Below are 14,638 nucleotides of genomic sequence, written 5' to 3' on the forward strand. Positions count from 1 at the left end.
AATGCATTTCGGGATACATAATTGAAAATATTACTTCCGTCGTGTGATCCTCTAGGCAACCAGACGCCTACACTGTCTTTAAAGTTGTAGATTTTATGTTTAAAAAAAATGGAATCACTTAGTTATGTAACACTAAAATCAGCAAACCAAGCAAGGGAGGCGGTATGTGGTAGTTATACGCTTCATATTCAAATGTAGCCTGAATAGGCCCTGCTAGGCTAGGCTAAAATGTAGCCTAACTAATTAATTTGATTGGGATTCGGAGGCTGCTCTCTCTCTCATTCGGCGGGTAGGCTAGGCTTCTAGGCCTAGGGCCTATATAGGCCTAGCCTTGCTAGGCCTAGGTAGATTATACTGTAGGTAGGCCTAGTGGGTAGGCTACTGCTGCAGGATCTGCTGGTGGTACAGTAGTGTGTGTTTTTGTGTGGGGGAGAGTGTAGTTAAGTGAAGAATGTGATGTGAACATTTTTTTTTTAAAAAAACAACTTTATTTTCAGGAAGAACAAAGGACAGAACAACGAAAACGAAATCTGTTAGTTCTTGTGCTTCATCACCTGGTCGATTCAGGATATTTAGAGTCTGCTAAAGCATTAGAATCAGAGGGAAACCTGAGTTTTAGCAGATTTGAAGTGTGTGATAATATAGATCTACCAACTATTCTTATGGTAAGCATGATGATGTCATATCACTACCATATTGGGGCACATCACACTTTTTTTGTCAAACTAGTTTTATAGTATAGTGTAGACAGAGCTTATGTCTATAGACTATATAATATTAATAAACATTTCCTTAACATAACGTATGATTTTTCTAATGATTTCAAATTCATTTTTAGGAATATGAATCCTATTTCTATGTAAAGTTTGGGAAATATCCAAAAATAACAAAAAAATTATCATCAGGTAAGTTTAAAAGTTGATTTAAATACTGTATTAATATGAAGAATATTGATAAAGTTATTATAAAGTTATATTTACTAAAACAAAAAAGCAATTTTCTTCTCAATGGCATAATGGTAATAGGGTTTATTACAAACAAAAAGGTACTGTATACTGTAATGTGCCATATATTGCCTGTTCAAGCTAATACATTTATTATTGAATGTGTGAATGTCTTTCTATGGGGTAATCCTATGTCTATCTTATTGTAGTCATACTAAGATCAATATTTAATACAACAACTGTATTATTTTTTGTAAAATTTATAATCATTGTTAGGCTGCAGTATCATTATTATTTCATTTTGTCGTTTTCAGGTGATGTTCCTCAACAGAAAGGAAGTGGAAAGAAGTAAGTTGTTTCAAAGCTATAAAGTACTGTAGGGTAGTAGGAATCGAGAAATTTTTACAAAAAGTTAAAGTAGATCATTTTTATTTTTAAAAAAACGCATCCAACTGTGAGCACAAACTCACCAATTACAGGATGGATAAACTAAATTATAATTTAGTGTCATTTGAGGCTTAGGGAGTGGAGTTGAAAGAGTTGCGAGTTACAACCCTGGCACTAGGTCAGGATTGAACCCTGGAGATTGGATGTTAACCACCAAGCTACAGCTATTTAATTTATTATAATCTAAACATAATTATGTTTGGACTGAATTTTAAAATAATAAGATCTTTTAATTTTATTTCCTTAAGTTAATCAACTGTTTGAAATTTGTTACAGGAACCGAAATGGCAGTACTCCAAGTTTACCCAAAATTTCAGACCCAAAGGATGGCGCCTCATCGGCCACTTCTGCCTCGCGACGGAGACCAACGTCTTCAAACCCAGCAATGCGTAAGCAACACAGTCTTGATCGGAAGCCTAAAGAAATGAACATTAAATCACAACAGGTAAATTATTTATAAAAAGCTTTTTTTTTTAAAATCTTAAATGATTAAATAAGATTTACTCTCGCCATGATCTTGTTGGTGCTGCTGCACCTGACATTGTCTATTAGTGGGATGTCTCTTTCATTTAGGCTATACAATAGAAAGGTAGAATATAGGTAACTGGCTAAATATTTCATAAATGATAAAAACAACCCGTCGGGTTGCAGATAAATAAAATTATTTTAGGGTTCTACATGCAAAATGCATAACTTAGACTTATCACAATGTGAATCCTATGTTATATTTCCAGGTCAATGGTAATGCTGAGCCACTGTCTGACCTAGCTGTATCAGGATCAACGGTAGCTTCTCCTAAAGGCAGTGATGCAGATGGACATAGGGGCAACTCTGGTAAACTACCTCCACGTAGGGGTCCGATAATTGACATGAAAGCCATGCTAAATAACGCAGTAAAAGGGGCTACACAAGAGTACCTTACAGATTCAGATCCTTCAGTAAGTATTTGAAAAAAATTCAGCACAAAATTTAAAAAAAATCAAGCCTGTAACCAGGATTTGTAATTAAATAATTTCTCCATGATGAGTGTAAGTAAGCACTATTGGCAGGGAACCTGCTGAAGATAAGATTGTTTAAAGCTCTGTCTACACTATCAAACTTTATGTGACAAAAAAATATGATATGCCCATATGAACATGATCGATGTCATATCACTACCATATTTGGGAATACCCCTACCATATTAGGGCATGTCACACAATTTTTGTCAAACTAGTTTAATAGTGTAGACAGAGCTTTAGATTTAGCCTAGTAGATAATATGTGTCTGCTAATTAGGTAGGATTACCTATGTCATGAGCTGAGCCTATTTACTAAAACTTTTGCTGCTAGTCTATAATTTCCGATCTCCGGCTTGAAAAAGATGCGTCAGGAAGCCCCTGGCTACTATCTTCAAAGTGCAAGCTTTTTATGTAATTCTGAAGGTCCAACAAATCAATTATTTTTTTTAATGTTTTATTCAGGACAGATTACTAAAACCTCTTGGAGGCTATGCTGGTTACTCTCTTGAATGGCGTGAATTAGCACAGAGTATTAGTAAAGATATTTATTTAAATAATCCGAACGTACGATGGGATGACATCATAGGTCTAGATGCAGCCAAACGTCTTGTCAAGGAATCAGTAGTCTATCCAATTAAGGTGAGTTATTCATTTAATTCTTTTTATTGTTTTAATTAAAGATGTAGTGTCCCCCAAAAAGTTGAAAATTTAGATTAAAATCAGAATTTAAATAGGCCATTTTGCAGTTTTAATCAAGTTATTCACTTCTGTAATGAAAAAACAAAAATTATTTCACTTATAAAAAGACAAAAGAAATGGTTAATTTTAACCAAAAACCATTGTCTGACAGAGAATGTAGGTATTTTGTGCTTTAAATTGCATTTTTTTTTTCAGGAAAATAATTTCCCTGTTTTTGGTCAAATTGAATAACTATTATGTGACAAAAAAATTTACACAATTTATTTTTTAGGGGGACAATATACTGCCAGTTGGTTTTTCAGGCAAATCAAATCATAACAGCTTATTCAAATCAGCAGTCAGTCATAGTATACCATTTACATTAAAATTGTTTTTTCTTACTATTTAACAGTACCCACAACTTTTCACTGGTATACTGTCGCCGTGGAAAGGTCTGTTATTATATGGTCCACCTGGCACTGGTAAAACGCTGCTAGCCAAAGCAGTAGCTACCGAATGCAACACAACGTTCTTTAACATATCAGCATCTAGTATTGTAAGCAAGTGGCGTGGGGATTCAGAAAAACTAGTTAGGGTAAGTATTGATTTCCCCGAATTGTGGCCCAAACCAATTTTTTCGGATTTACATTATTTGTTTTGTTCTTTATGTTTGCTCTTTATGTTCTTGAAATGTATGGTGATCATTTTGTCTCATATTTTCAGGTATTATTTGAACTTGCAAGATTTCATGCACCATCTACGATATTCCTTGATGAGTTAGAATCATTGATGAGTCAAAGAGGATCACTAGCTGGAGGGTCAGTCAACAGCATGTTTGTACTTGCTATTTTTTGTAGTAGTGTTTGTTTCATAAGACAATTTTGCACACCAATTTTTAGATGTACAGACCAGTAGGTTAGGTAACACAATTACCTGTTCTGATTTCAGGGAGCATGAAGGCAGTAGGAGGATGAAAACAGAGCTGTTAGTACAAATGGATGGGCTGGCTAAATCTGATGATCTTGTGTTTCTCTTGGCTGCCTCAAATTTACCTTGGTAAATACTTTATTTCTATAATTTATGCCTCTACAGTATATTCAGCTACACTAGTCTAGATGACAATATCAGTTGGTTTTTATTATACAATAATGGCATAAAATAGTGGAAAGCATAATTTTGCAAGATAATGATGATTAATCTGATGATAATACAATATAATGTAATACAAAACACACTCAATTATTGTTCAACATTAAGTAGACTCCTTTGTTAATCTGTCTTATAACTTATAACAGTATTAATCGCACATTTTACATCTTTTAAATATGTCTTTTAAATGATTTCATCTTACAGGGAGTTAGATCATGCCATGTTGCGTCGTTTGGAGAAACGAATTCTAGTTGACTTGCCAACGACGGAAGCAAGAGAGAAAATGATTGAATTTCATTTACCACTTGTACTCAACCCAGACTGTGCATTATCTATTAAAACAAATTTAGACTACAAACAATTAGCAACAGTAAGTACATCATACTAAAAACAAGTACATTACCACCAATTACAGGATGGGAGACCCAAGGTCACATTAAGGCTTAAATATTGGTGTTAAATTGACTGTCAGAATCCTGGAACTGGCAGGATTTGAAACAAGGATCTGAGTTTGTTTGTTTGTTTTTTTTATCTTTATACTGGGTAACCTCTTCAGTCAAAGACTGATCTCCCAGAGGGCCCAGTTGGTGATCAGTGGCTGTGATGTACTAATACACCGGGGTAACCCCCTACTCATCTCGAAAGATGTACTAGGTTCTTTAAAGTGCACACGAGCAAGTTGTGTACACTGGACCTACGGTTTATAGTCCTTATCCGAGAAGACTCGTTCTACCACCAAGAAATTAAGCACCAAACCACAGTATCACCAGTATATTTCTCTAAAGCGTGGTTCCCACTAGAAAGTAATGCAGCAACGATTCAACGCAAAGTGCTGTATTGCGTAATCACAAGTGGGAATCATCACAAGACAAATGAACACTGGAAAACCTAGTACACAACATAGCCAAGTATGTGGAGTGAACCAGGACAAAGTCTACGGCATCTAAGCAGGTTTGATTTCACGCAGGCAGGGGCAAACACAATTATTGGAAAGGCATTTTCTTATATTGTGTGGTTTACATTGCGTCGCTAGTGGGAACCACGCTTACCATATGCCCCAAAGCTTTAAAAGTCTGTTGGATGGAATAAAAAGCAAATTAAATATTTTATACTTTTAATTTATAGAAAACAGAGGGATACTCTGGATCTGATTTGAAGTTGGTTTGCAAAGAAGCTGCGATGAGGCCAGTTAGAAAAATATTTGATATACTAGAATCAGCGGAGATAGGTAGGTCTTTTACTACACATTTAGCCAATGTCATCAGCTGAAAAAAAATGTAATGTTCCCATATATGGACATCATGATGTCATATTACTACCATATTTAGGAATATCACTACCATATTTGGTCACATTTGATAGTGTAGACAGAGCTTTACATTGCTGGTTTGTTCTGCTTGTTTTATATGTATAAATACTTAATTGCAGATTTCAGATTTTAATTGCATTATGGGAATTTGTTTTTCACATGCTTAATGTTCCTTCCTTTAATTTACAATTACCTGCCGTTAATACATGCTACACTTTTTGATACATTTTCTCCCTCTGTTGCTATGGATATATTTATTCTTAAACAGACCGGCATAGTAACATGTATTGGTTGAGTAAGTATTGAGAAGATTTTAGGTTTGCTGTTTCTAATTTCTATAATAATTATTTTCAATGTTTTGCTGTGAATGAAATGTCTCAGGAATCAGTTTATCGGTTTTATTGATCATAGTCAGTAGGAGCACAATTGTGAAGCACCGTCAATCACACAATGTGATGACTTCAAATTCAATGTGATGATAAAATAGGAATGTTGATACCACAATAAGTTTGATAGTGCAGTATACACGAATTTGAATTTGAAACGATTCAGCCCTGTGCCGAATTGTCTCAGGGCCGAATCGTCCCGCTACCAGTATACACCTGTGTACCATGTGTATGAAAATAAAATGGATTATTTCTTTTACTTTGACTGAATACTATTTTCTTATAGAGGATGAAGCTATTCCAGAGTTTACAATTGATCCCATTGCAACAGAAGATGTGGAAGCCGTCCTTAAGCACACAAAGCCTTCCGCACGGATGCTGCAGAAGAAGTACATGGAATGGCAAAAGGAGTACGAGTCTGTGTAAAGACTGGACATTGATACAGCAGTTACTATATCTGAAATCTGTGTAAAGCTCTGTCTACACTATCAAACTAGTTTGAAAAAATAAGTGTAGTGTGCCCAAATATGGTAGTGCTATGACCAAATATGATAGTGGTATGACATCATCATGTCCATATATGGCATTTTTTTGTCACATAAAGTTTGATAGTGTAGACAAAGCTTAAGTTGGGTATTGTGACCGTGCGATGAGCATGTGTATAGGCATAGGTACAGCAAGGAAATTGGGCTTAGAGGATACAGTTGGTACCACCATGTGTAAATTGGGTATACACTAAATACAGCATTTAAATTGGGCATAAACACAGCAGGTTGTAGTATTTGTATGTCATTAAGTTTGAGATTCTTTTTGTGATATTCAGAGGAAAAACCAAACTTTAAAAGCCTGCAGACAAACGTCTTGTGAAAATGGCAGAATACTACTAGACACTAGGATACAATGAAACTTTGTTTGGGTTTTAAAATTAAAATTAATTTCCTGATAAATGGAATTGCAATACTATAAAATACCTTGAATTTTAAAGTTTGTAGATAAGTGTGGCATTTTTTAAAACAAAAATGGACAATATTAGCTATATGAACAAACAGTTTGGATAAGCCTCTGCAATGTTATTTTATATATTTTTTAAAAAAGGAATACTGTACATATTGCAACTATATTGGTATTTAAAGAAAGGAAGACTCCTTCTTTGGGACCCCCCTATTATGGGGACACCTCTATTAAGGGGACACTTACTTTCCTGTGGGAAAATATAATGTTATCTGATTAAACACTGCAGCCCCTATTCAGTCAGAGGGTATTGTTTTGGGTACTGAAGATGTCCCCTTAATAGAGCTTCTATTGCACATTTAAAAAATGATGACAAATTACTAGAACTTTGGAAAGAGCGAGAGGGGTGATTATAAATGAAGGAGGCACATTGTTTAAATGCTAGATTTAAGTTCTTGCCTAAGGCTCTATCTACACTATACAACTATGTGACAAACAAATGTGATGTGCCCATATATGGACATGATAGTGTCATATCACTACCATATTTAAGCATATCATTACCATATTTGTCAAACTAGTTTGATAGTGTAGACAGAGCTTTATATGACGATGAACAAAGAAGATGATTCCTTTATCGTCTGACGTCATATGAATAGGATGATGAAACTGCCTATATTTAACCTATAGCAATTTAACTCATTTTTTATAATATAAGAGTCTGTTTATGTTTTTATGGAGCATTTGTTTTATGCAATATGTGTTTTTAGTGCAATGATGTGAATGAAAGTGAATTATAGCTTAGAATTATGTAAAGCTGTCTGTGTTCCTGAAAAGTATCCAAAATAATTATTTTAATTTGTATGAGAATCCACTGTGAGGGCACATTCCAGGGAAATCCCTTTTAAATACAGTAGACTGGACACTTTAACAAGGGGGAATATATGTTTTACCTTTACAGCAAAACAACAGATGGGGAAATCCCTATGGTTGAGAAATGTTAAGCTCTGTCTACACTACCAAACTTTATTTGACCAAAAAAAATGTGATGTGCCCATAATGGACATGATGATGTCATATCACTACCATAATTGGGCATATCACTACCATATTTGAGAACATTTTTTGTGTCAAATTAGTTTGATGTTGTAGACAGAGCTTTAGTCTTGATGATTTTTCTCTAAATAGTGGTTCTACTATATGTTGGTACCCGAATGTGTGTTTATATTATATCATATTTTTATTAGTATATTTTATTATATATTACCTTCGGCAAACAATATATAATTTTGTCTCAGGTACTAACAACGATAAAATTGCAAAAGATATCTGAAAACATATATAAAATTAAGCTAACACTAGTTATATTTGATAAAATTAAAGGAGGTCAATACATATTCATGTGAATATGCACATTTGCCAAAGCACCATAGATATTTAAATAAATGCGGATACAAAATAAAGTTGTGGCAAAGGTCATATTTTATGTAAATATATGTTTTTTATTTGGAAAATTACTTATAATTAGTTATGTAATATACATTGAAGATAAAACCATTTATTGGTAGCTATATGAACAAACCAGTTCATGTATTGGTAGACAACTACAATCTTCAGTGTAAATTAATGTTTTGGAACATTTGGTGTTCTAAAGCTCTGTCTACACTATCAAACTAGTTTGATGTGTCCAAATATGGAAATGATATGACATCATCATGTCCATAAATATGTCACATTTTTTTGTCACATAAAGTTTGATAGTGTATACAGGGCTTTAGTTTGGCTACTTTAACACTGATGTTGGCAGGTGCGAGTGGCCCATATCTCGCTAATTTGGCATCCAAACATTTTAAAACCAAAATTCGAAATCTGAAGTTGAGGAAAATTCTTTGTTGATGAAGTGTACTTTCAACAAATCCTTTCCAAAACAGAGATGGAATAACTGCAGTATTGGAAATCCTTCAGAAATTCTAGCATCAGCTAGTGGACATGTAACTGGTACAGTGATATTAAGCTGATGTGTCGAACATTCGCAGCAAGGCGTGATCTATGAAAGACAATTATTCAAAATTAAAATTACGATTAAATACAGATACCACATATGATATATTTTATAGATAGTATGTGGGTATACAGCACTGGGAATCAGTTGCAGGCACGACGCAAGTAAGTTGGCCAATCACAAGCGACGGTTCAGACGGTCCATCGAATCATAATTGGTCAAAATGATTTACAGTGCGCTTATATCCTTAAATTGCATTGCGTCAAAGTTGGAACTAAGCGTACCATTTTGCAATAGCGTATAAAGACTAGAAAACAGTTGCCGACGACTAATATTAGTTTTCAGATAATTAGTTTGGCACTGAAGTGAATGCCAATTTCCTTACACGCAAGATTCTGGAAGTGCTCTCTTTCTTCGAGGTTCTCTTGCATGGCTTCCATCAGCTGTAGGTATCGAAAGAGAGTGTCTCGTGGCCACAAAGTTTCTGTTGGTGTCCGTGATAAAATCTCTAGGTTATCGTGGACCATCTTCTCCCAATCTGAAAAACAAAAAGTTGAAACTTCCAAAGTGGAGTGTCCTCTTCATCCAGGTTGCTTGTGGCCAACTCAGACATTGACAGCGTCGTACGACGATGAACATTAAACATGTTTAGAGTTCTCTCGACGACCTAAAAACTACGCCTGACGCTATCTCAAGACGTCGACTCGTCTCGTCGGGATTCAACTCAGACAGCACCGAATAGTAAAGACGCTTCGTCGGGCCTCGTCCTACGACACTGTCTGCTGAGTTGTTGGCCTTACAAAACACATTTTAGTATTTCAAAAGGCTATTTAACTTACTATCGGAAATCTTCTGAGTGTCCATCATACGATGACTAATGGTGTCCATCAATTCTGATTGGTTCATAGATCTAGAGGACGTCGTGTTCTTTCCATCCGCATTACTCTTTGCGGAATCCTTACTATCAATGTTCTCCATACTCGCAACAGATGAATGACTGGCACGTCTGTAACGAACACATAAGTCACTCCTGATGAATTGTAAAAGGCGCAACGCAGCGACGTATCGACGCAAAGTGTTGTATTGCGTAATCACAAGTGGGAACCGACGACGCAACAGTGCTGCAAACATTGTAGGTTTGATTTCACACGCAGGCCTTCCAATATTTGGAAGGGCATTTTCTTACGTTGCGTAGTTTTCGTCGCTAGTGGGAACCAAGCATTATAAGGTATTTCAAATTAAAATGATCACGTATAGGCCTATCGTATTATCGTCTTGGTTTATTTGTGAGTTTGTCTGTTAGCAAAGGTTTCGTCATAACTGGAATTTTACCACTCCATTAAATTTTGGAGGGTATGCAATACATAGTTAGGCATGCCCAACGCTCGTAGCTTAAAAAAAAAACCGCACATATTACCTTGCTTTATTTAAGGCAATGTCGTGCTTATTGAGTTCGTCATTGAATTTTTCGGCATTTAATATCAGTTGGCGTGTTGTCTCGTGCTCCCGAACTTCGTCGAAAAGATCGTTGCGAATGTTCTGAAAGTTATTAACTGTTCAAAATACAATTACAATACCATAATTGGAACTTAGGCCGACATGAAACTTTCAAGCGTTGCAATGGAATCAGAAATTATCATATATTTATTACTGTAAATCTCTGTCTATATACTATCAAACTAGTTTATGGTGATATGCTCAAATGGTATCGCTATGACATTTCTACAAATTTTTGTCACATAAAGTTTGATAGTGTAGACAGAGCTTTAGTCTTGAGTAACTTACCCATAATTCCTACGAAGATATTACGGAAGATAAACGACCCAATACAAATCCAAAGGATGATGTAGAAAGTCGTGAAGAATTTATCAGAGACTTTCCAGATGTCAGTGAGAACTCTATGCCATTGGTCAAGAGTAAAGAGCTGAAAGAGCGTGATCATGGCGCGTCCAAGATTTCTGCAACAAAAAAAATTTAAATTGTGTCCACACACAAGAAAGAAAGAAAAAAAAACACTTCCATCAAACTTTAAGTGACAAAAAAAAGTGATGTGCCCATATATGGACATGCTGATGTCATATCACTACCATATTTAAGCATATCACTACCATATTTTGGCACATCACATAAAATTTGATAGTGTAGACAGAGCTTTAGTTTAGTGAGTAACACGTATACCTACTTAAAACTGTCCTTGTAGACAAGATCCTTACGATCCGATCGCGAGTAACTGTCAAAAAAGATGACACCTGCGATAGCAAAGATGTAGGCGAATGTGAACAGTAGTAGCATGATGAACGTCATTGCCTTTAACAAGAAAAAAATGGAGAAGCGTAGGCTGGTTGCCGTCTTGGAGGTTGCAAACATTAAAGCGGAACTACCCTAACACCCCAGCCTAGCGTCCCTAAAAATGATTGTAGTTTTAATCATTCATTGTCATTCTCCTCCTTATGGTATATGGTACAGATACCACATTATTTAGACTGGATGGATGGAAGTGTTTTTGTGAAAGGGTTGTCACTCCCCTCCCAGCCGTACCGTATCTTACTGAACAGATTCGTCCCTGATTAATAACGCAACTAGGACGCAAGGCAAGGACGTACACGCAACGAAAACGAGTTGACCAATGACAAGCGACAGAACCACGCATTGAAATCGTCCATCGTCTTTATTGTCATTCAGCGTTAAATAATGTATTCAAATAATAAGTCGAATCAGGAAAGATCCTTTCTAAGGAAACAAACAAACTCCTTCCTGGTCGAATCGATGTTTAGTTGATGTGTTGAAAGAGCAGTATCGTTTTATCCGCATTAATGTATTTATCATGGTGAAAAAAGGGCCCTACTGAATAATGTCTAGCCTAATTTTCATTTACTTACATTGAACGCTTTTGTAATTGCCAGAGCGATGAGTCGTACTTGTCTGAATCGAGAAACCATCTTAAGAGATCGTAGAATACGAAACACTCGCAAGTTGTTGACTATCACACGCACTTCTTTCAGATCGCCTGCTGTAAAGGCAATCAACTCAGGAACAAATGACTTAAATGAACACAATTTTTATTTTATTATTCGGCCTATTCAGTTACGCATTTGTTTATGCTTCGATTGAAAAGGTTTTTTTTGTGAACAAAATTCGTTTACAAAATTATTCCGGAGAACATAATTAATTGAATATATGACTGTAGTTTACATTTTAACATGTTTCTTCAAATCTTAAGCTCTGTCTACACTCTGTGACAAAAAAATGTGATAAATGCCCATAATATGGACATGATGATGTCATACCACTAACATATTTTGGCACATCACACTTTTTTTGTCAAATTAGTTTGGGTAGTGTAGACAGACTTAATATTGTCTGTGACAAATGATGGTCATAGGACAACAGACATTGAAAACGGCGCATACAGGCCTACCCTAAACTGTTTGATCACACCAATAGACTCTGTATCGGCGGGGTTCAGATTGTCTTTCTTAAGCTTGGTTCCCACTATATGAGGCAACGCAAGGACATAGACGCAACGCAACCAAGATGACCAATGCCATCGCGTGTGATTGGACAACTCGCTTGCGTTGCGCTAACGTTTTTGCGTTGCGTCCTAGTGGGATTCAAGCTTTACCCCGACAGTGACTGTAAAATCAAAGATATTCCATCCGTTTCCCCAGAATGTCCAGAAGCTGTCAATCCACTTCAGAATGATCTCCAACATAAACAGAATTAAGGAGCAGTAATCAAAGATGTCCAGAGCAAATCGCAAACCATCTAGGTCAGGATTTGTGTTACCAGATACTTCTGCAAGGATGAATAATAATTAAAATGGTTGAAATAAAAAACAATACAATACGACGGATTTCGCGAGTGAAATTAATTGTGGGGTATTATTGGAATTTTTGGTCGACAGGGAAGAGTGAAGTCGACCGGTCTAATCCGTATCTGTTGGTGACGTAAGCGTCGTTTGGGAACGTTGATGTGTTCTCTCTCCCCTTCTTGCCGTTCGCCTGTCTAAAATGCCGCTAAAATAAACGTCGTTTCAGACGCTGTAAACAGTTACTCATACAGGATTAAGAAGGATAAAAGTGAAGCGAGAAGTAAGTAGGCTCTATATAATATAATGAATTGCGTAGGATCACAATGATGTCACGAGGCTAGGTCTATACTATCTCACCTGATTGTATTCCTAGCGCGATAGAATTGGTTAGAATGAGGAATAACATTGAATTCTGAAATAGGGAGCATGTTTTAAAAAAGTCAAGAAAACATAATAACGTACTCATTGTAAATATGTTATGATATGCTCAAATATGGTTGTGATCATCATCGTATCCATATAATTATGGGCACATCACATTGTTTTGTCCTAAAAGTTTTATAATGTAGACATATTATTTATTATCGGTGCTAACAATGAGGATGATGATGATGACAACGATGATGAACAATAAAGATGATGTTGTTGTGATGGCGATTATGATGGATGGCTGCTGACAAAATAAATGTAAACTAATCATAATTACGCCGATGACGATAATAACAATAATTGATATTATTATCATCATATCATAATTATTATGGGGACGATGGTCATGTAGCTAAAATGATCTTAATGCTTAAGCTCTATCTACACTATCAAACTTTTAAAACAATGTGATGTGCCCATTGTGGACATGATGATTTCAAATGACTACCAAATTTGAGCATATCACTCCCATATTTGGGCCCATCACACTAGTTTGATAGTGTAGACACAGAGTTTAATATTGAAAGGATACTCTCAAGAACAAAATGCGCCCACATATCCAAAGGTGGATTTTTAGAGTTCTTGTTCTTTACTCGATTCTTGCGTCTGTCGCTCATTTGTATTTGTGATTTATCTTTACTTGAATAGACTTGAAACTTAATCAACTCATTTGCATTATCCAGCATCACTTGGTTTAGAAATTCACTGTCTGAAAAAAAAATAAATAAAAGTAGGCCCAGTCCTAATTCTGTTTTGAACATGCTCTATGCATGAATTATGCTTGGTTCCCACTAGAGATCCAACACAAGAACGTAACGAAACGTAAGTGATTGTGACCAATCACAAGCGATGGATTATTCCAATTGTCGCTTGTCATTGGCCAAATGCTGCCTCTACGTCCTTGCATTGCATCTCACGCTCCACCTATTAGGAACCAAGCTTAATGGGAAGCTTAGGCCGGGCCATGCGGTTGGGTTCAATTATCAATAATCAATCGATTGCTTATACATGATAATCGCAATATTTGGTTTGTTGATTATGATTCGTTTAGTATTGATGAGTTTTACCTGCCATGTCTTTTGAATAATGTACTGGGGCATCAACAAGTCCCTGTTCGTCAAAGCTGTCTAAAAGGTGAAAATCCTCAATAAGTTTTGAACGAAAAAGTTCGGCCTTGGCAGAGAGTTTCTCGTACAACAACTGTGACTTTCTGGCATTTTGTTCTTCCGCCATTGTTAAATGCGTATCAATTAAGAAAACGTAAGAAAATAATTTCGCGGTTAAACTCGAAGAATGTAAAAAATGTGTCCAAAAATTCTTTCCACGCATACGCTTCGAATAATTTGACTAGCATTTCAAAATGCGCAAAGTTCTATAGACCTTATCACGCGCGCAGAAAACGCGCAGGTCCGCATCACATTTTTCGCAAGAAAATTGTTATAATAATATAGGCCTTTGTCGAATCCTTCACATTTTGTCATATAATATTTGATATAGTGTAGACAGTCGTAAGTTAAACAGATCACTATAAC

At 35.8% G+C, this 14,638-nt stretch overlaps 2 protein-coding genes across 3 annotated transcripts; one reads left to right on the forward strand and one right to left on the reverse strand.

The window, feature by feature from the left end:
- The first annotated feature begins 55 nt into the window (after positions 1 to 55).
- Positions 56 to 8,329, forward strand: LOC140062396 (katanin p60 ATPase-containing subunit A-like 2). Its single transcript, XM_072108600.1, has 13 exons — positions 56 to 162; positions 498 to 665; positions 839 to 905; positions 1,259 to 1,292; positions 1,668 to 1,836; positions 2,126 to 2,329; positions 2,854 to 3,030; positions 3,482 to 3,664; positions 3,793 to 3,887; positions 4,018 to 4,125; positions 4,423 to 4,588; positions 5,344 to 5,446; positions 6,200 to 8,329. The coding sequence occupies exons 1-13, from the start codon at positions 109 to 111 to the stop codon at positions 6,337 to 6,339; spliced, it is 1,668 nt and encodes a 555-aa protein (XP_071964701.1). The 5' UTR covers positions 56 to 108; the 3' UTR covers positions 6,340 to 8,329.
- Positions 8,330 to 8,362: 33 nt separating this feature from the next.
- On the reverse strand, positions 8,363 to 14,378 carry LOC140062397 (cation channel sperm-associated protein 2-like). Of its 2 annotated transcripts, none has more exons than XM_072108602.1 (11): positions 14,174 to 14,378; positions 13,638 to 13,815; positions 13,035 to 13,102; positions 12,489 to 12,658; positions 11,746 to 11,907; positions 11,049 to 11,173; positions 10,652 to 10,824; positions 10,284 to 10,419; positions 9,706 to 9,872; positions 9,252 to 9,404; positions 8,363 to 8,911 (listed from the first exon to the last, which is right to left on the reverse strand). In XM_072108602.1, the coding sequence occupies exons 1-11, from the start codon at positions 14,337 to 14,339 to the stop codon at positions 8,874 to 8,876; spliced, it is 1,536 nt and encodes a 511-aa protein (XP_071964703.1). In that variant the 5' UTR covers positions 14,340 to 14,378; the 3' UTR covers positions 8,363 to 8,873. The 2 variants fall into 2 exon arrangements, with proteins under 2 accessions (XP_071964703.1, XP_071964702.1); XM_072108601.1 differs by having other exon boundaries at positions 12,489 to 12,661.
- Between the last annotated feature and the right edge of the window lie 260 nt (positions 14,379 to 14,638).

Source organism: Antedon mediterranea, chromosome 11, assembly GCF_964355755.1.
Source record: "Antedon mediterranea chromosome 11, ecAntMedi1.1, whole genome shotgun sequence".
NCBI lineage: Eukaryota > Metazoa > Echinodermata > Crinoidea > Comatulida > Antedonidae > Antedon > Antedon mediterranea.